This window comes from Oryzias melastigma, linkage group LG8 (assembly GCF_002922805.2).
Source record: "Oryzias melastigma strain HK-1 linkage group LG8, ASM292280v2, whole genome shotgun sequence".
NCBI lineage: Eukaryota > Metazoa > Chordata > Actinopteri > Beloniformes > Adrianichthyidae > Oryzias > Oryzias melastigma.
Genome location: NC_050519.1, coordinates 12,805,992 through 12,826,430, shown reverse-complemented (window position 1 = coordinate 12,826,430; position 20,439 = coordinate 12,805,992). Strand labels below are relative to the sequence as shown.

At 40.1% G+C, this 20,439-nt stretch overlaps 5 protein-coding genes across 7 annotated transcripts; 3 read left to right on the top strand and 2 right to left on the bottom strand.

Annotated features, from left to right (window-relative positions):
* The first annotated feature begins 434 nt into the window (after positions 1–434).
* On the top strand, positions 435–2,391 carry rnf151 (ring finger protein 151). The gene is made up of 4 exons (XM_024272369.2): positions 435–679; positions 941–1,110; positions 1,200–1,296; positions 1,790–2,391. Exons 1-4 carry the CDS (start codon positions 677–679, stop codon positions 2,255–2,257), a joined length of 738 nt encoding a protein of 245 aa, XP_024128137.1. The 5' UTR covers positions 435–676; the 3' UTR covers positions 2,258–2,391.
* A 43-nt stretch (positions 2,392–2,434) lies between these two features.
* Positions 2,435–4,426, top strand: rps2 (ribosomal protein S2). The gene is made up of 7 exons (XM_024272368.1): positions 2,435–2,573; positions 2,858–2,995; positions 3,085–3,174; positions 3,355–3,462; positions 3,551–3,884; positions 4,130–4,221; positions 4,301–4,426. The coding sequence occupies exons 2-7, from the start codon at positions 2,861–2,863 to the stop codon at positions 4,379–4,381; spliced, it is 840 nt and encodes a 279-aa protein (XP_024128136.1). The 5' UTR covers positions 2,435–2,573; positions 2,858–2,860; the 3' UTR covers positions 4,382–4,426.
* A 337-nt stretch (positions 4,427–4,763) lies between these two features.
* On the bottom strand, positions 4,764–6,284 carry ndufb10 (NADH:ubiquinone oxidoreductase subunit B10). The gene is made up of 4 exons (XM_024272371.2): positions 6,038–6,284; positions 5,642–5,780; positions 5,069–5,208; positions 4,764–4,911 (listed from the first exon to the last, which is right to left on the bottom strand). The coding sequence occupies exons 1-4, from the start codon at positions 6,183–6,185 to the stop codon at positions 4,823–4,825; spliced, it is 516 nt and encodes a 171-aa protein (XP_024128139.1). The 5' UTR covers positions 6,186–6,284; the 3' UTR covers positions 4,764–4,822.
* A 1,306-nt stretch (positions 6,285–7,590) lies between these two features.
* LOC112146499 (60S ribosomal protein L3-like) lies at positions 7,591–10,397 on the top strand. The gene is made up of 10 exons (XM_024272357.2): positions 7,591–7,738; positions 8,141–8,333; positions 8,444–8,612; positions 8,679–8,814; positions 9,176–9,362; positions 9,445–9,605; positions 9,674–9,775; positions 9,887–9,982; positions 10,082–10,201; positions 10,281–10,397. Exons 1-10 carry the CDS (start codon positions 7,736–7,738, stop codon positions 10,338–10,340), a joined length of 1,227 nt encoding a protein of 408 aa, XP_024128125.1. The 5' UTR covers positions 7,591–7,735; the 3' UTR covers positions 10,341–10,397.
* On the bottom strand, positions 10,321–19,969 carry LOC112146485 (testis-expressed protein 2). Of its 3 annotated transcripts, XM_024272330.2 has the most exons (12): positions 19,446–19,969; positions 15,609–16,857; positions 15,063–15,263; positions 13,657–13,930; positions 13,397–13,575; positions 13,035–13,235; positions 12,636–12,735; positions 12,061–12,193; positions 11,456–11,593; positions 11,159–11,368; positions 10,970–11,090; positions 10,321–10,883 (listed from the first exon to the last, which is right to left on the bottom strand). In XM_024272330.2, the coding sequence occupies exons 2-12, from the start codon at positions 16,779–16,781 to the stop codon at positions 10,737–10,739; spliced, it is 2,877 nt and encodes a 958-aa protein (XP_024128098.1). In that variant the 5' UTR covers positions 16,782–16,857; positions 19,446–19,969; the 3' UTR covers positions 10,321–10,736. The 3 variants fall into 3 exon arrangements, with proteins under 3 accessions (XP_024128098.1, XP_036069164.1, XP_036069165.1); XM_036213271.1 differs by having other exon boundaries at positions 13,397–13,930; XM_036213272.1 differs by having other exon boundaries at positions 13,397–13,930; positions 19,450–19,969.
* Positions 19,970–20,439: the final 470 nt, after the last annotated feature.

Below are 20,439 nucleotides of genomic sequence, written 5' to 3'. Positions count from 1 at the left end.
GAAAGACGTATTAGTATGAATAAGCAGAAATATCAATAAAACAACAACATTTTTTATAGAAAACAAGACTGTCACATATTTAAACATCTTAAAATAAATAAATACAAATTAAAATATATATGCTTGTTTTAGATTAAGCCAACTTATATATGCACAAAATTAAAAAAACTGTAAATTGTCATAAGCTGATAAAGTGTATTTTGAAAAATTAATTAATAGTCAATACATTAATTTTTACACAAACTAAACATTGTACGTGTCAGTTTTCTATTGAATACATAAATAAATATGAATGTCAATATTTAAAAGTTATTCTGCAAAAACACTCATTCATACACATATATTTTTTATGTTAAATCTAGTTTTTAAACGAATGTTTGAATTAAAAGACATGTTTTATTATGTCGTTTCTTGCTACACGTCACTGGACTCTGATGCTGGAAAACCAGGGAAAAGACTCCTGTGTGATGATCGCCGTTATGCAATTCCACTCCTGACGGTGACGCCCACCGCCGCGTGCCCACTGCCGCGTGCCTGTTCACGGCCGGTCAGGAATGTTCGTGTGTGAGCTGCATTGATAACACGGGTGTGTGAGTTGTGTTGGTGACATGTGGGACATCGATATGGAGTAACAACAGTGCCGACAATGGAAACACCGTGAGGGAAATACATCATAATGGTGAGTTGGTTGGATATTTGTGAACTTTTAAAGTTTTAGTACATATTTTTAAACCATTTCATATGTTTTTGGCCCGTTTTAAACAAACTTAGGGGAAAATGGCTATTGAGCACATATGAGTTTCTAGAACAACTGTTTTGTTGGCCTTTGATGAAAACATTTGACAACTTAAAGCTTCCGTATTTCCGTTTTTAAAACATACTTAGACTTAATTTAGCCCTAAATCAAATATAAAGTTGTTCTTTTTTTTACCTTATCCAGGCAGACCCAGAAGTGTCAGGACAAAGTGGGGGGTATGATGTGGACATGTTTGTGGACCCCCCAGACTACGATCTGATCTGCACTATTTGCCAAGGAGTCCTCAGATGTCCAGTGAGAGCTGCTTGCCACCACATTTTCTGCAAGAAATGCATCCTACAGTGGCTAAAAAGGTTATAGTGTCACCGAGTTTATCACAGAGTATAGCTGGGTGGTGCTGGTAGATTATTTCAATGAAGAAATTGTGTTTCATTTTGTCCAGACAGGAGACCTGCCCTTGCTGCAGAAAACCCGTCAATCCAAGTTTGATTTTTGTCATGTTCAAGCTCAGCAAATCCATCGGTCGCATGAAGATCAAGGTATGAATCTAGTCTATCTCAATCTTCAAGTTCCCCATTCAATGTTTCTAATCGAACATGTAATTTTGTGTGTATGTTTATATTCACAATGTTACATACATTATCTAAAATTTTAAGTCACAGTTCACATAATTATACAAATTGTGTAAACTAGGGATTTAAACTAATACAATATTTAATTTTATTGGTAATGTTATTGTTATTTTTGTACAGATGCAATGAAAACCTTAAAAATCCCAACATTTCCTTCAAAATATATACTTTTCATTGATTTTATAAAGTGATGTGGAAAGTCATAAACATCTGATATGAGGATTGCAATTTGAAGCTCAATAAATAACACAAAATAAAAAATAAAATAACAATTTGACAAATAACAGAAGTATAGCTTAAGTGTGATACATTCACCATATTTATGGCTATACCTGTGCTTGATGTGTTCTATTTTCTCTATTTTCTCTATTTTTAATGTTATATTTTAATGTTCTTGCAGTGTACAAATGAGATTCGAGGCTGTGAAGAGACGTTCTCCCTCTCAGAGCAGTATTGCCATAGCTTGACCTGTCTGTATGAGCTCATCCCCTGCCCATACCAAGGCTGCAGGGCGCAGCTTCTCCGCAGAGATCTGGGGACTCACGCACGCCACTGCGAGCACTGGAGTCAGCCCTGCAGCATGGGCTGTGGTACGATACTCTCCCACCGCAACCAGGCTGACCACAACTGCTACAGGCAGCTGAGACAAGAGTACGAAGCCAAACAGAGGAACCACAGGGCAATCGCTGCAGCACTACAGAGGAAGATGAAGAGGATGCAAAGCACAATGGCTCATATGAAAAGACAGCTGGGGCTCATCTGTGAGAGCCTGGAGGGGATGGATGATCTGCATGAGGTGGAGGGGGATGAGCAAGGTGAGAGCAGTAGCAGTTCTCATGGGACTCCAAGTGGCAACAGGAATTACTGAGGAGGAACCTTGCAATTCATGTCAGCCTGCTATTGCATTTCTCCACTGAAGGTGTGTTTTAATTAAAAATAATTTTTTTTCAAAATGAGTGAATTTGCTGATGTATTTAATATTTTATTTTGTAAATAAAGTGTTCAAAACAAAAATGTTTGTTTTCATTATCTTGTTCATAAGTGGTGTTGATCATGTTTTTGTTAAGTTGACCAAAAGGTGGCAGTAATGAGTAAGTTTTGTGTCAACGAAAATATCGCGAGAACTTCAATAGACAAAACCCGGCGAGGCCTTGAACAGGCCTTCTTCCTGTTTAAATCATCACGTAAGTCCAGTCTGCTTCCGTTGATTTTAGCAAGAAATCCACCTTTATCAAACGCATCTTTATCTTACAAATATATATTTTACACACAAAGTAATGTTTACATGCTATGCTCTTGAACATTGTACGTATTTAATGTTAGATGTTTATAGGATTGCTAATAGTGGATGTAGATGATGAACACATTGAACATGGCGGTAGTCGTGGCTTTAGAGACAATTGAAACGCATAGCTAGACTTTAATTTGCAACTAAATTGGTTATAATTAGTATTTTTGGTTATTTTAGCAAATGGCGGACGACGCCGGTGGTAGAGGAGGTTTTCGCGGAGGTTTCGGCGCTGGCGGCCGTGGTCGGGGCCGCGGACGCGGCAGAGGCCGTGGCAGGGGCCGCGGTGCTCGGGGTGGCAAGTCCGAAGACAAGGAGGTCGGTCTTTTCCCCATTTTGTGTAACTAGTTAGCTAAGGTTTACATTTTCCATCATTGAGGCTTTGAAATTCTCCTGTGCTTTGTCAGTGGGTTCCAGTCACCAAGCTGGGTCGCCTGGTTAAGGACATGAAGATCAAGTCCCTGGAGGAAATCTACCTGTACTCTCTGCCCATCAAAGTAAGCGACTCATCCTAGTCGTTTTAAATGTATTTTACAATTATTCGGCTGTGCACACAACTTGCCAGTTTGCCTTCTTTTGTGAGCCCGATGTCATGACCACACAAAGTTGACGTTTTGGACTGCAGGACTGGGATCTTGTTCAAAATTTTGATTATGTGTAACTTTTTTTTCTCTTAGGAGTCTGAGATCATCGATTTCTTCCTTGGTTCTGGTCTGAAGGATGAGGTGTTGAAAATTATGCCCGTCCAGAAGCAGACCAGGGCTGGTCAGCGCACAAGGTTCAAGGTGTGTGTTTGTTAGTTGAGTTAAGTTTACATTTAATGTCTTAATTTAACATTTTTACCTGTTTATTTTTCCTCTTTCTGAACTACAGGCCTTTGTTGCCATTGGTGACTACAATGGTCATGTGGGTCTTGGGGTGAAGTGCTCCAAAGAGGTTGCCACAGCCATTCGTGGAGCCATCATCTTGGCCAAGCTGTCAATCGTCCCCGTCAGGAGAGGCTATTGGGGTAACAAAATCGGCAAGCCCCACACCGTGCCCTGCAAGGTCACTGGCCGCTGTGGATCTGTCCTGGTGCGTCTCATCCCGGCCCCCCGTGGTACTGGCATCGTGTCGGCCCCTGTGCCCAAAAAGCTGCTCATGATGGCTGGTATTGATGACTGCTACACCTCAGCTAGGGGCTGCACTGCTACGCTTGGAAACTTTGGTAAGCACCTTCTGGATTCCTGGCAAATTTGAAAGTTTGATTCTCCTCGCTCTGCTCAGCTTCACCTCTGTGGTGGTGGAGTTGTCGTTTTCAGGAGAAAAAAAATTGAGTTCTTGCACGACAGAAAGATGCTTTTATGGTCTTCTCTGTTCCCCTTTTTGCACCAACATTTCTCCCTAAAAATAAATAGGATCTTTGCCATTGATTCAGTTATTAAAGTCTCTTATCACTGTTTTCCTCTTCAGCTAAGGCCACCTTTGACGCCATCTCCAAGACTTACAGCTACCTAACCCCTGATCTCTGGAAGGAGACGGTGTTCACAAAGTCTCCCTACCAGGTCGGTACACAACTACATTGAATTCTCCTTGTTTCAGAGTAAGAAGTGCCTAACATTTCTCTTCTTCCCCTGATTGTAGGAGTTTACCGACCATCTGGCTAAGACTCACACCAGGGTGAATGTGCAGAGAGGCCAGCCAGTGCAGCCCCCCACCTCCTGAACATTTTGTACAGAGAACAGTTGAATAAACGTTCTGAAAAACAAAGACTCTTGTTGTCTTTCACCTGGACATCATGAGCTAGTCGCTGTGGTAATTGTGTTTTTAAATTAAAACAGCATTTTACTCTGAGAGAAGCTATTATATAAACTGCTGGTATTGTATGGCTTTTACCCTTCAGGTTAAAACTTTGAATTACTGTTGAACAGTTTAAGACAACTAATTCAGACTTTCTGTATTTCAACTTACCGAAAACAATACATTTGCACCTGTGTTTATTTGCCATTTCCCTCATTGGTAAGTCTTAGAAACCTAACAACAATATAAATATTGCACATATTACCTTCATTTGGAATAATGTATTTCTACAATAATCACAAAGTGCTAAACTCCAGATTATTCACAAACTTTATTTTACAGTTATTGGATTTGACATTAGAACTTTTATGCACTTTGAGCCTGAGCAGCCATCATTCGTTCTTTTTGCTTCATTAAACATTTCCTCCCACTTGCGTATGCACCCAGGTCTCCATCTGAAAGAAAAAAAAAGATTAAATTTACACCAATATGAAATGTCAGTCTCCCAATGAAACTGAAAAATGGTGCTTTAATTTTGAAAAATAAATGCAAGGTAACAAATGTATAAAACTGACATTTTCTATGACATAAGATAAAAACACGAGTACTTACAGCGAGACTGATAGTTCTTGGCCACCTCATCGAACTGCTGCATCTCCTTGGCGCAGTTCTGCACGTAGCTGTCGCCTTCTCTCTGCTGACAGGCCTTCAAACGCTCCTGAACCACCTTCACAATCTCCTGATCCACCTTACTGTGGAGTGCAGATGAAAGCATTGGGTCACCCTTGTAGGTTTTGGCAATAAGCAGCTGCCTTTTATTTATTTTTTTCATTTGCTGCTTCAACAGTTACTCCCTGTTTCAGTATAACTTCAGTGATATTGGTTCATTTATGATAATGAAATGAATTATTTATATAGATAAAGTTGCGTTGTTTTACCTTAAAACGTTTTTGACTCAAATTAGAATGTTAAAATAAAGCCAAGTTTTATTTATATCATTTCCTTGCACATTTATTGAAATGACATCTGATTTGTACTATATAGGGAAATAAATATTTAAGAGGATAAAACCTGGATTCATAGTCAAAGTCATAGTATGTTGAACCCTGATGGTTTCACACTGTTTACTTCACTGGGGGTTAGAATTTGCAGTATTTACACATAGCACTCGCAGCATTCACTCACTAATCTCTCCGCCACTGCATCTCTGCCTCGTAGCAGCAGACGTAGTCTCCCTCCTGGCACTCAGTCAGGTCAGGAACACGGCGGAACTTCTGGTGGTAGTAAACCATCTTGTTTTTCGACCGAATGCTGTCAACAACATCTGGATAAAGAAATAAACAAGTTACCAAAGGGAAGCTAAACATATCCGGTCAAGGCCATGCAACACTGTACTTGGGAATGATGCTAACTAGCATAACAAAGCTAAGCTACGACGTTATAGACAGAATTTAATTTGATAGCATATTAATAGTTCTATTTACACTTAAGTACCAGTGTAGGTGCGAATAACCAATGGATAACTCCATGTATCCTAATCAGCTGTGTGCTCAGTTATCCCTGTTAGCATGGTTAGCTTACCTCTAAATGTGGTGACAGGCAAGTCAACGGTGTAATAGAAGACTTTAGTCAGGATCAGAGCTGGGTTTGGTAATGCTGTCTGTTTATCCACTGCCGGAGTCTTTCGCGGAGGCTCGGGGTACGCGTCCTTGTCAAAATCGGCAGGCATTTTTGTAGAATTTGGACCAAGACGAAAGAAATTCTACAGTTCGACCTCGACTGGTCTCCTTTGGAGATCGCGCATGCGTAGTAGCAATGAACTAAAGGTCATCGATGTTTTTTTGTTGTTTTTTTAAACAAGTGTTTGGTATCACTTTCATTTTAATACAATAATCTTTATATTGAACTATAAAAAAATATTATTATTATTAAGATTTTTATCTGTTTAAAAATTTCAGACGTCAAAGTGCAAAGGTTAAAGTTTGAGCTGCTATTCCATTTCATTGCTCTAGGTGGCAATGTAGAGAACTTTCCATGTAAATTTCTCTGTTTCAACCATAGACTGTAAAAATTATTATTATTAATTATTTTATATACAGTCTATGGTTTTAACCTTAACCTCGTGTTTTAAGTATAAGATTCTAACAAATCAAATTTCAATATGTATTTTTTTAACTAATTTTATTGTATTAATTTTATTTATAAAAATAAAAAATACAAAAATGATACAATAGCATTGTTTGTTTTGTCCACTCATAATTCAAAGTAATATTCAACTTTTATTGACTTGCAATTTTTAATTTTATCATGCAATTAGAAAAAACACTTTGCAGTTGGCAATAGAAAAATGCATTTTGCAATTTAGAAACACAAGTAATAATCCTATAATTTCTGGGACAAAAAAGCAAAATTTTAAGCCTTAAGATCAATGTTGATTTAGATTAAGCACCTTATTTTTAGGCTATGGAAACCAATAAACATTACATACTATCTTACGCATATTATAACATTCAGACGTTTTACATAATTTTATTGACAAAATTTCAAAGAACTTCGAAAGTTGAAAAGATTAAGTATTAATTGGTCCACCATGAATATTTGATATAAACTGAAAGAATGTTGCAATCAATAGTTTATGCTTATGAAATCCTAGCAGAAAGTTTAAATTTAAGCTTCCTCTGATTATTTCATGTGTGTAAAAGAAACATAGAGATTCTGTGAGGGGGTGTTTTTCATGTTATTGAGTCAAATCTGCAAAAATAGTAATAAAAAAAAGAAAATTCAGCTTGGTATAATAAGCCATGTAAGGTTTAAGAGCCTAATTACTGATAGGCTATTTGAAAAATTGTCTCAGATTCTATTTGTGCCTTCTTAGTTTAACATAAAGAACATCTTAAATTGTGAGAAGTTAAGGTCCTGGCAACTTCAGATATAAGTTTATACAATAACATTCAACAGCTGAATGCATATGCATAAATATTACTTTTGTTTATCTGTAAATATTAGGTATGTGCTAAGTGAAACTTCTAAAAAGTGTACACTCATTTCCTCTAATGTCCTACCTTCATAAGCCTCCCAATTGCCCAAGACTTGTGCTGCCTTTCTGTGTGCTCCTTTTCAGACTTGGCATGGATTGGCTTGTTTGAAAGCAAATACATCGTCTTGAGCGGGCCAAACACAAAATTAGAGCCTTTACTCTGTGTATCACCTTATGCATGATGCTTGGAGCAGCTCTGCCCCTTCTCTCTTTCTATCTGTTGCAGAGGCCGTCGCTCAGACATGGTCAGTGCTGTTTGTTTTGCTGTTGTTCGCAGATTACGACATTAATCTACCATAAAAGTGCATGCATGTTTGCCACTCTGCTAGGGGAATTTGTTAAATATAATTTGGTGAAAAGCATTTTCATTAGATTTTTATTTTAGTCAACAAAAAAATGGTAAATAGTTGTGCCAGCCCTTTAAGGTATGCAATTTACCATGTTATGGTATCATGTAAGCTACTTGAACCATGTTAACTGTGATAAAAATCAAGTAAAACTGTACTATGTTTTATGGGAAGTAATTAACTGATCTAAAATTTCTCAATATAGAAATCTAGCATTGTAAATAAAGTTACTCTAAGAAAGTAATTAAAATTTCTTAAATAGACCGAGTATTAAATCAAGGTGGGGATTATGAAATTCAGTCTCACAGGAAGTTCCATGCCCCTCGGCATGGACACATGGGGTTTCTGCCCCACAAGCGAAGCAAGAGGCACAGGGGGAAGGTTCATTCTTGGCCCAAAGACGATCCTAGTCATCCCGTCCACCTCACAGCCTTCCTGGGATATAAGGCCGGCATGACCCACACACTGAGAGAGGTTCATCGTCCAGGTCTCAGTACGTACATCAAGTCTTTGTTTGCACCATTGTCGTAAAGAAAGTCTTTTACTTTAGGTTTAAGCAAACAAGCATGTCACAAAGCAGGAAAAATCTCATCTCCTCCTCAGAGATTTCAAAGCGAGAAGAGGTTGAGGCAGTCACCATCATCGAGACTCCCCCTGTCATTGTGGTAGGGGTGGTGGGATACATCAAAACTGTCCGAGGGCTCCGGTGCTTGAAAACAATCTTCGCTGAGCACCTAAGTGATGAGTGCAGACGCAGATTCTACAAAAACTGGTGCGCGGTGACTCCATCGCACATGCAGCTGTCTGATCATCGTTTCTCATAAAAATGTACTTTCAGGCACAAGAGCAAGAAAAAGGCTTTCACCAAAAACAGTAAAAAGTGGCAGGATGAGAGCGGAAAGAAACAGCTGGACAAGGACTTTGGTGCGATGAAGAAGTACTGCTCGGTCATCCGGGTGATTGTTCACTCTCAGGTATGGCTCGAGCATCAATCTTACTTCAATAACCAGTGCAGCTGTTCACCGCGTTCTGCCAAAGGGCAGAAGGAGGGGCAGAAAGAAAGGGCGCCAAATCCTTCATCGGGTCGACTGCCAGCAGTAATAACCTTAAAGAGGAGGAGGGGGCTACTGGAGTTTCAGATAACAGTTTAAAAATATTTTTCCGTACAGAACCTGGCGTCTAAACAGATTTCCAATGTAGAATACATCAATTTTTTTCAATATTGCTGCATCCAATTCAAACTTTAGCAATAATCAAATCATAGTGGATTCTGAGGAGATCTTGGTAACTAAACAACATGAATTTGAAAACATCCTGGATTCTTTGTCTCTACAGATGCGCTTGTTGCCCATGAAACAGAAAAAGGCTCACATCATGGAGGTGCAGCTGAATGGAGGCAGCGTCTCAGACAAAGTCGACTGGGCCAAGGAGCATCTGGAGAAGGCAGTCCCCGTATCAACTGTGTTCTACCAGGATGAAATGATTGATATCATTGGTGTCTCCAAGGGGCATGGATTCAAAGGTGGGAGATGTGCTGGAAAACGTGAAAGGTGAGTCCAAATCAGACAAGTCAGATTTCTAAAAAATGTTGTTTGGCCTGACAGGTGTGATTAGCCGCTGGCACACAAAGAAACTACCCAGGAAGACTCACAAAGGTTTGAGGAAGGTGGCTTGTATTGGAGCTTGGCATCCGTCTCGTGTGGGGTTCACGGTAGCTCGCGCGGGGCAGAAAGGCTATCACCACCGCACGGAGATCAACAAGAAGGTTTGTTGTTGACCAAAATAAGAAACAATAAGCCTCCTAAAATCAGTTTTTGGTGAATTATTTCTCAGATTTACCGTATTGGTCAAGGAGTTCACATCCAGGATGGGAGGCTGATCCGGAACAACGCCTCAACTAACTATGACACAAGCCAGAAAACTATCACTCCTATGGTACGTCTCTCTTTATGTCTCTGTTATGCACAGAAGAAAAACCAAAATAGGTTTTCATATATGCAAGAATTCATTACATTGTTACATTTTACTGTAATTTCCTCCTCATAGGGAGGCTTCCCTCGCTATGGTGAGGTGAATAATGATTTCATTATGGTGAAAGGTTGCGTCGTTGGAGCCAAGAAGCGTGTTCTTACAATCAGAAAGGTAATAGATGGACTACAAAAATGTAATTCAGCTGATTTTTGTTAACGAATGTCTCTCTGGCTTGGCTTTCTGATAATGTGTGTTTTCCCCTTCTTCCAGTCCCTGCTCACGCACAGATCCCGCAAGGCCGGCGAGGCCATTGAGCTCAAGTTTATCGACACCACTTCCAAATTTGGTCACGGGCGCTTCCAAACCGCCCAGGAGAAACGAGCTTTTATGGTAAGGACGAGGAAACATTTCACATGGGAACACCAGGAAGCAAAGTAGAAGAAGGCACTAACTCTGCCTTTTTCTGCAGGGGCCGCTAAAGAAAGACGTCCTGAAGACGATGCCAGAACCTCAACCAGAGGAAGCCTGAAAAATACTTGATTTGTGGGGTTTCTCGCATAATAATAAAACCAGGTTCAAAATTCTAGTTTTTCATGTGATTATTTGCTTTTTTCTACCTATCATTAGAGCATTTTTGTGATTTAGGCACCTTGTTTTCATATTTTGACTTTATAATCATATATATATATATATTTCTATAAAATTTCTAAATAAACTTTATTCAATGTCTATAAATCACGTAGACATCATGCACCATCATTGCTGGATTAAAGGGATCTTTTCGGTCTTTGTATTTCCATTTGCTGATGCTGCACATCATGATCAAGGTAGATTCACTTTTTCAGGATTCCAGCAGGGGGCACTGTTGCATTAGTTCTTTCTCCATCAAAGTCACTGCAGTGGGATGAGTGGCCTCTAGGGGGCTCTACTCTGTCAGGTACTCCTGAGACTCCACGGATGATTGGCAGGAGGAGGAATGAACTGAGGACTGATGGGATGTGGGTGTGTTTTCCAGCCCAGATGTCATCAGAGGCAGATACAGATCATCCATGTTGGGCATCACAAACACTTTCTGCTCAGAGGTGCAGAAAAAAACAAAGCACATTGAATCAGAGCTGAGATCAAACAGCGAACAAACAGACGCACGGATGGACTGACCTGGAACTCACACTGCAGTTTCCTTTCGATCCACTCTGTCACATGAGTGAAGGTGACTTCCCGCTCTCCCAGCATGGGGCGCACATGGAGGTCTAACCTGGGAGGCACTCTGAAGCTGTACCTGAAACGGAAAGAGGAAGCTTGAAACAGATTTCTTCATAATAAAAATGGGGTGAATATGGTGCTTACCATATCCTGTCTGTAGGGGGAGGAGGAATGTTGACCGCCAGAGTTCCAGAAAGCTCCAGAACCTCAACACTGAGCATCAGGGGCATGTTGGACACCTCAGCTATCTTCTTCCTGATGTACTCGTTTTCTGTGGCCTTCTGGAAATATTTGGACTTTGCTATCTTGTCAACAAATTTGAGGATTTTTCTACCTGTGCTGCCACCAGTGTGTCTGTGAACGACATAAAGCTGTTACCTCTTCTATTAAATTCTAAGCTAAATTTTGTACAACAAAACACTAGTGAAGCAGACAAATTACCCATCAGCCACTGTTCCGCTGCTCTTTTCCCCCTGAGATCCCTGCGGCTCAAACGCAGGAATTTCCTCTTCATCGGAGGATCCAGCACTTGATGACTCCTCATCACTATCGGCCAATACACACAGCCTTGCCTTAGAGCTGAAAAAACACCCATAATGCATTAGGACAAATTGCTTTGAGAAATGTTAAAGACTCATTCTGATGAAAATTATGTGTTTGATGTTTTTCACATGTTTTTGCGGCATTTTTCTCATCATGGATGACATTTATAATAAAACTATTATTCTGAGTATTTCTTTATTCAAAATGTTATAAATTGGGAGCAAATTAAAAAAAAAAAAAATGCCACACTGGGCAGGCCACCGTCTCACTGCTCCACTCCTCTACAGAGAGGGGAAGAGGGGTGGGGTTGCTCAGAGCCAACAATCCTCAACTTAGAGGTGAATTTCTAAAAAAAAAAAAAAAACTCCTGCCGCTCTGCAGAAACTATGTCCCATAAAACAGCACACATTTAAAAAAAAATTGGTTAATAATCATAATTAAAAGACCACTGGGAACGCTTTTACAATAGATCATAAAATGATGGAAGTGTAAATGATGCTTACCCAACATGTTGTGTCTCAGGAACACTATGAGCTTCATCCTCCTCCTCCTTTCCCAGCTTAGAAAGGTTCATCTTAGTCTCCAGGGTCATCTGAAGGCAGCCTGTGTACACCACCTCCAGCTCCAGCCACAGGCCTCAGAGTCAAAGGAGGTGAAGGGAGTTAACTTACAACTGGTAGCTAGCTACAACAAATGTGTTAGCTCGTAACTTTCAGTGAAATTCAAGTTTTACCCTCATAAACTGAATATTTTGACAACTTCACAAACATAAAGTCAGTTCTGGATTACTCTCAAAGGAGAGTTTAAATCTGCAGATTGTCCAATGTAAAATGTTTTTGAATAAAGTTTGATTTAGAGGCAAATCCAACATCTCTCCTTGATTCTTTGGATAAGCAGCGCTCGGCTTTGGCTTGTTGCTGATGGTTAATCCGGATAAGAGGATTGCTAATCGCTTCAGTAAGGAAGACAATGGAAGACTATCAAACCCCTAAACCCAAACATGTAGATTGCAACCTGATTCAGCAGACAGACGGACAAACATTAGTGGATACGTTGAAGTTGAGGACACACGCAGTACCTCTGCGATCCAGCGCAGGTTTGGACGTGTGTAAGACCTGAGGAAGGCAGGTTCCCATGTCCAGATCAGCCAGAGTCAGCTCGTTCATGAAATATGGCAACTGTCGACAAACAGAAGGTGTTTCAGGGATAAAATGGCAACACGGAGGCAAATATGCTAAAGAGAAGACTAAGCAGGGAGTCCTGCTGGGTGTGTGTGAATAAAGGGGAATAAAAAGGATGGTGTGAGACAGGTGGGGCTTGAAATGATTAATGTGATGCTGCAGTCTGTGCTATCAGCAGAATCTCTCACACAGACAAACACACGTTTTTACTGTTTAGCTAAGTTCTTTTCCTACTTTCTGTATCCTTCATTTCCACAATAATCCTAATAAAAATGTCTATAAACGTCCTCCTTTACCTTAATCTTGCTGAGTTTCTTCTGGATCTTGTGTGCCACCTGGTCAGTCCAGTATTTCTCTCCCAGAAAATCCCAGAATATTCTGCCCACCAGGCAGTTCACCCAGGTGGGCTGGCTCTCGGCAGAGCACCTGGCTGACTCAGTCGCTGCAGATGGATCACCTCCCGATTCACCTCCAGAGCCAGGATCTTCAGCGTGAACCTGCAAGGAATTCATGTTTTTAGTTCTGATCCAGTTGGATTGTTTTACATAGTTCTGAGCGCAGCTTTAAGTTGAAAAAAGAGCAACATTATGGAGGACGATTTTCTGACATATATGACAATATGTTGAAACATAGTTGGGGGAAAAGAATGACTTTTAACCTTTTTGCAAGTCGAAGGGCTTCCCTTCTCACTTTGGCATGGACTGAGGGCGGGGCTGCATCTTTTTGAGCCAATCAGCTGAGCCATATAGGTGGTGTAGTCCAGCATCGTTCTGGATTTTACAGAGAGGTCATTGGCATCCTCTGCGTTTTCCTTGAGAGCTTCTCCACTTGGTGTTTCTAAAAGACGAATACATAAAAAGTAGATTATAATAAAGTACCTGAGGTCACAACAGTCAGGCTTTAATTCCAAACCCTCGCCTGTATTCTCCTCATTGCTGGTCACAGCTCCAGCTTTGGACGCCAGCAGAAAGTGCTGAAACCACTCCTCCTTCTCTCTTCCCGTGCGACCAAACAGGTAGAGAGTGACGGGGCAGCGCTGGTCCGGGACGACGTGCCCTTCTGCCTTCTCGTCCTCCCCTTGCCTTTCATCAAAGGTTTCCTCCCCCACCTCACCCTCAGCCAGGGTGATGCATATGGGGTACTTCCTGTTCCATATTCTCTTACGAGCCAAACCGGGAGGCTCTAAAGAAACCTGGAGGGAAAAGACTTTTAAAAATGGTTTTCTTTGTGAGAAAGTAAACACAACTAGAAAAGCTGCATTACCAGCGCTAATGCTAGTGTAAATGCTTTTGCTGAATATACTGAAGCTTTTTGGTGAAGAAATTTACTGTAGTTGCTGAAGGGATTTGTTGAAAATGCTAAAGCTATTTGCATACTGCTAAAATTGCTAAAGGACTTAAAGTTGCAGAAATTGCATTAAGTGTACATAGAATTTGAAGAATTTCTTGAAAAATTGAAAAAAAAATCTGCACAATTAAAAAAAAATAAAGGTATGAACTCAGAATGAGCCTTTGGAATCCAAATTAGCTAACAAAAAGCTAGCATTTCACTTAAGTGTTAGCTTACCTCCAAAAAAGCCCAAAAAACCTTAGTAGGTGCCAAATTAGCCAAAAAAGCTAGCATTTTGCTAAAATATTAGCTAAACTCAAGAAGAGCCCAAAAAACCTCATTAGATGCTAAATTATCCAAAAACGTTAGCCTGTTGCTAAAATATGAGCTAAAATCAAAACCAGTCATTAAAACCTCAGTAGCATTGATGTCCTTAAGATGCTGAACGTTTTGATAACGATATTGTACAGGTTTTAAAGCGCACAAAAATTTAAGGAATTGCATGGAAAAAATTTGTAAAAATTGTGTAAATTTGTAAACAATTTAGCAGGCATGAACATTCTGGATGTTTTTCATTGCATAATTTGCAAAAATTGCATAAATTTGACATATTCCTATTTATTTCAATGGTGCTAAAAAAATTGCATAAATTGCGTAAAGTTTACGAATACCAGAAAAACAAGCGATAAAGTCCTTAAAGAGCTGAAAATTTTGATAGCAAGATTGCTGAAATTGCTGAAAGTGTGATTGAGTTTTTATGTGCCAATAAACGTACCAAATAAAAAAATAATAGGAGAGAGAATCAGAATCACTATTGTGTGAATGCTTAAAAAGCATTCACGCAATAGTCGTGTTCACTGAGTGCATCAGGCCTTTCACCTCTGTGTTGGATGACAAAGCGGGTGCAGAAAGACGAGACTCAGGTGAGAGGTCACCTGGGCTTTCTCTTCTGCTCCCCTCGGACTATCAGGTGCGTCTCCCTTGATCACACTGACCTTACTGTTTGCCAGCTGGTAAATGTGGGCGTGTAGAAACGCCACCTCGTGCTGCGTCTCTTCGAAGGAAGCCCAGCGGGGAATGTTGGTCCGTGGGTAGGCCAGGCGCAGCCGGCTGTCATCCAGCGTCACGTAAACCGAATGAGTGATGGAGGGGTGGAAAGTCTCAGGGTCATAGCTGTAGGATTCACTCATCCAGCCCTGAGGGAAAAAGGTCCCAACGACAAAATAAAAATGTACTTAACTGTGGATGCATGCAAGCAGGGTAAAATCTGAGCTCCTCCTATTTGTTAGCTGCACATGGTGTGACAGCCGAATCTGCTTTTCCAGCAGAAATGTTGAAAATACTGTGATGAGCCATTTTTAAACTGAAAATTGCTTAGCCTGCTTGGCCTGAAGGCAGTTTTTGTGCAACAATCACCTCAAAGTTGATCTATTGTCCTTGATTTCCATGTAGTCAAAGTAGATAAACAAAGCAGTCTCCTGCATACAGACTACACTGACATTGCAAACACTTTCATGACTAGATTTTTTTTAATGAATTACCTCTAGAGAGCCTGGATCAGTGAGCTCCCTATCCAGATCATCCGTAATAGTCTGGCTCCTAAATCCCGCGTTCCCTTTGGAGCCGGCCTGTCTTGGAGAAAACACAAACACCACCACCAAGCCCAGCATGAACCCACACGCCACCCCCAGAGACAGACCTGTAACGTAGGACGGCAGGGGCAGCACGAAAAAAGCATAAGCCAGAAGTCCCACAGGGAAGAGCCAGTGAATGGGAAAAGCAGAACCCATGATCGTGACCCTAGACTTGGGAAACGTTTTCCGATGTGTCCGTCCAGCTCCACCCTGGAGCTCCACCACCTGAATCACATCCCCGTAAGAGCAGATTTCTAAGTTCCTGTCTTTTCGTTCTGGGCTGTCGCTGGATTTTATTGGCGAGTCCTTCTGGAATCTCCTGACAGGACTGTCACATGTGGATTTCTGCTCGCCATCCGTCCTCCTGCATCTCAGGTCGGAATCTTCACTGATACTGCTCCTCCTGCAGCTACTTTGTAACACCAGTGAGTCTTCTGGAGCTTTCCCCTGCTTGGGACTCCCGGAGCTCTCGTCGCCCATGATCTTACTCAACATGCTGAGAGGATCCTGCATAGCCTCGGAGAACTTCCTCCGTGTGTCCTCCAACTCGGCGATCAGGGAGCTCCCTCGAGGTTCAGTGGGAGACAAGTTCCCTGCAGAAGGAGGTGATGTCCCCTCTCCATTTTGATTCCCTCCTCCCTCATCAGGCCTGTCCTCTGGGATCTTCTGGTTTGTCTTCCAGGGATGCAGATGAAGCTTGGAGTCAGACATGGAGAGATTGACCTCCGGCTCGGCCCTGCGCGAGATCTCAGTGCTGAAAGACTTGACCAAGCTGAGGAGCGGCTTGCCTCTCAGAGTGCTGCTCTCTCTCGGCTTCAGGTCTGTGGAGGAAGACTTGACCAGGCCGGTGGTCATGAGAAGATCCTCTGACATCATGGACAGGTCCGATAAAGATCCTGGAGATGACGGGGAGTGAGGGAGGCACAGGGGCTTTGAGTGGAAACTTTGACCCAACTCCAGATCCATCCCAAGGCTGAGGTCAGACCGAGACTCCCTGGTTTGAGGTTTGTCTTTTGTAAAAGCCACAGAGGGGCCTTCGTCTTTACGGTCCAGGCTGAAGATGAGCTTACTCTCTTCCATGATGCAAACAGTTGTGCAGATTTTGGTAGAAACTAGTTGATGTAAACTTCTTGGTTTGTAGCATCCATGTCAGACCCTGAAAATCATGTGACACAAAAAAATATGTAGCAGATTTGTTCAGGTTTTTTTTTAATTTATCTTAGAAGAAATGGCAAAAGTTGAAGTCACTTCAATTACACACACAAAGAAATATATATATATATATATATTTTTTTTTCAATAATGGAAGTATCCAAAAAAATTCAGCTTAGTACCTGGTGCGCACCAGATAGTAACCAGAATTTTTTTCCTAAACTGAAATATTTGTAAAAATAAAAATAATAATAAAATAAATTCAGTTACTATCTGATTGACGGAGCCTCTAAAGGGACACTGAAGTAAAAAAAAAAATTTGATCATATTTTTTTTTTCCAATAATTGAAGTAAAAAAAATGTGGTTAGTAACTGGTAGTAACAGAAATTATTCAGCGTTTTTTTTACTTCAATTAAAAAAAGGCAAAAATATCAGATTCTATCGGGTGCATACGGAGCCCCTAAAGGGACACTGATGTAAAAACAAAAAAAGGAGTTTTGTTTTTTTTTCTAAAAATTGAAGTTTAAAAAAATATTTTTGGTTACAAATTTGTGCTCACCAGGCAGTAACTGCTGTGCACCAGTTGGTAACAAAAATAATAGTTTTAATTTTTAGAATTTTTTTTTTTTAACTTCCATATTTATAATTCTTTTTACTCCAATTTTTAGAAAAAAAAATCAGTTATTATCTGGTGCACACAAGTTAGTTACCAGAAAAACAAACTTTAAAGCTTTGATGTCCCTTTAGGAGCTCCATAGTTTCTGCTAAGTCTGTGAAAAGATCCAGTTCTGCTTTTAAACACAATATTTTCTGATTCACCTTCCTGCAGAAAATCATAGAAAATTCCTTATTTGCATCTTTCAGTAACAGGTACATCATATCTGGAATCATGCTGGGGTTGTAGGTTTTTATACTTACAGCGTCTGGAAAAATACCAAACTCTTTAAAGCTTAAAAAAAACAAACAAACAAAACACACACACACACACCCCACTTCACTTAATTTAGCCTCACCTTGAACGAAAAAAAAAAAAAATAGAAGAATGTATGTATTTTTTTTTTATAAAATAGGGGTATTTGGTCATTAAGTAGTTACATATATGTCAGGCACTTCCTAAGGGTTCACTTCTCTTTTTTTTTTGTTATTCCCCTCAACAAAACAAATATTAATAATACATTTTCATTTTTGAGTTGAATGAAATTACATTTAACACAGTTTGTGACCACCAAACTCTACTTCAAATTAACCTTTGTGAAAGCAGATTTTCAGAAAAACTGAAAATGTTTTTTTCAGGTATTTTCCTCTGGAGAAATTTGCTGCTGCAGTATAATATTCATTCACTGCACTTCATTTGTGTGTCATCACCCGTGCAGGGCTGGGCGTCAAAAACAATCAGCCAAAAGTGCTGCTCCCTCAGCAGGTCGGCTGCTGCAGACTGCCTTAAATTACCCTGATCAATTTCTCTTCGGGAGTCCAGTTGGAATTCGGTTTTGCTGACAGAGAACAGAAGGTCTCTTTGCTGCTGAGTGGAGCGCAGGGATGGCTGAGTTTTGGCAGCGTTCCAGTTCAGGTTATGGATTCAGTTTTGCTCAAAATAAGAAGATGAAAAGTGGAACCGTCGGCGCTGACAGTAAGACCAAGATGCACTTGCATTTTTGTATGTGTTCTCCAGTCAAACTCGTATTAATTTTATTTTATGCTGCAAGAAATAGATTTGTATTTAAACTTTGATCTTGATGTTTTATGCCATCGATATTCTTTATTATTTTGTTCTTCTAATGACAAAAAAAAAATGTTTTCATGTATGGTTTCGGTCTGCAAACTTTGCAAAAATGATTAAAAATGTTTCAAAAATCACTTTCAAAACTAAGATCCAAATAGTAAATTAAAAGTGATGATTAAGCATTGATTTTTTTTTTTTTTTTTTTTTTAGTAATCACAGAGTATAAGCCACGTTTGATCTCTGGCTGTGAAGAAAAAGCATAAAAAGAATTTAGAGATGAGTATTAGCTCACTAATATGACAAACAAAAACCTGGCAAAGGGAAAGTGAGTTCAAGTTTACCCAGGTATCCTTGATTGTTTGTGAACTCAAACCTACTTTTACCTACTTAACTTAAGGGTAACCCAAATGACCTAAATCCTGTAAGCAGCAGTGGAAACAACTCGGACCAGACTCGACTCACTCACCCTGAACATGGGTGTGACACATGGGACCTGCAACTGAATAGTGAAAAGATTAAAAATATACTGAGAGATGAAAAAACTTTCTTTTAACCTCTCTCAGTCTGTCTATCCTGGATTAGGTTTGACCGAAAGATTAAAAGGAGACAGAAAATAATTTTTCCTGCAAGAGATAAAAATATATTTCAGCAAAGTCATTAATGTTCTGTGGGGTCAAGTGAAGAGTGGCATCAGAAAACAGGCAGGATGATTATTTCTAATGCTAAATCCTGCACTATATGTGTGCTATCTGATGTTTGACACATTTGGCTACAACTTCTGTCACGGAGATCATTTCTCTTGAGCTCAGTAGTAATTTTACCCTCTCACTTCCTTTTCCACCACAATATTTTCCAAAAATGCTCTTACCTACAGGTGAAGAGGAGAGGTCTGGAGTGAGGAAGGCTTCATGCAGAAGTCTTTCAGCTGCAGTGTGCCCTCATGCTGCAGATCTTCAAAGTCCTGCGGCACATTTGCTCCGCCAGCAGCAAATATTTCCCCAACTTTGCTGCCATACCTGAGCGCCTTCCTCCTCCTCACATCAATCAAACTTCCAAACGCAGCATCTGCAGTTCAGCAAGCATCCGGACCTCAGCAGCAACATCCCTGCTCGCTCTCTCTCTCTCGCTTTGCTCGCTGCAGTCTAAAATCATCTGCCAGAACGACTGCGCCGGAGACCTGGCGGCATGGATGACACTTTAATCCAGATTATACGGGTGAGACCTGCGGTTACCATGCAGGGAGAGAGTTGTGTCAGAGGTTCTGTGCTCAGCATGAAAACAGACGACTGGGATGAACTCTCCAGCACCGCAGTGCATGCGTGCAGGCTTATGTAATTACACGACCTGCAGGAATTCCTGCCAGAGGAAGACTGTGCCCTTTAAAAACATAAACTCAGTAAAAAAAATAAAAATAAATAATAATAAATAAATAAATACATAAAAATAAAAATTAGAAAAAAACAAAAGAAAAGGTATATTGTATATGGAATCTATTTGTTCTAGTCTAACCGATGGTAAATTGATTTAATAATGATTTGCCCCCACAACTATGGAACAAACTGATCGTGTGGGTGTTCTTTTGATTAATTGGGACAATAAATAAATAAATAAATAAGAAAGTAGCCTAATGAGGAGTTAAATTCTAGGTCCTATCTACTGCCTCCTGCTGGAGAAGTGGGGAAGTGCAATTTATTATTATTTTTTTTAAACTAGATTAAAATAAATAAATGCATTTCCTGTATTTTTACGAATATACATATTCCACTCCGATGTGCTGTCAGCAGAAAACTTTGCCTAACTAGATGGCGCAAGCAAACTGCGTATGCTAATAATGTGATATTTTATTTAAGTGTTTTTATACA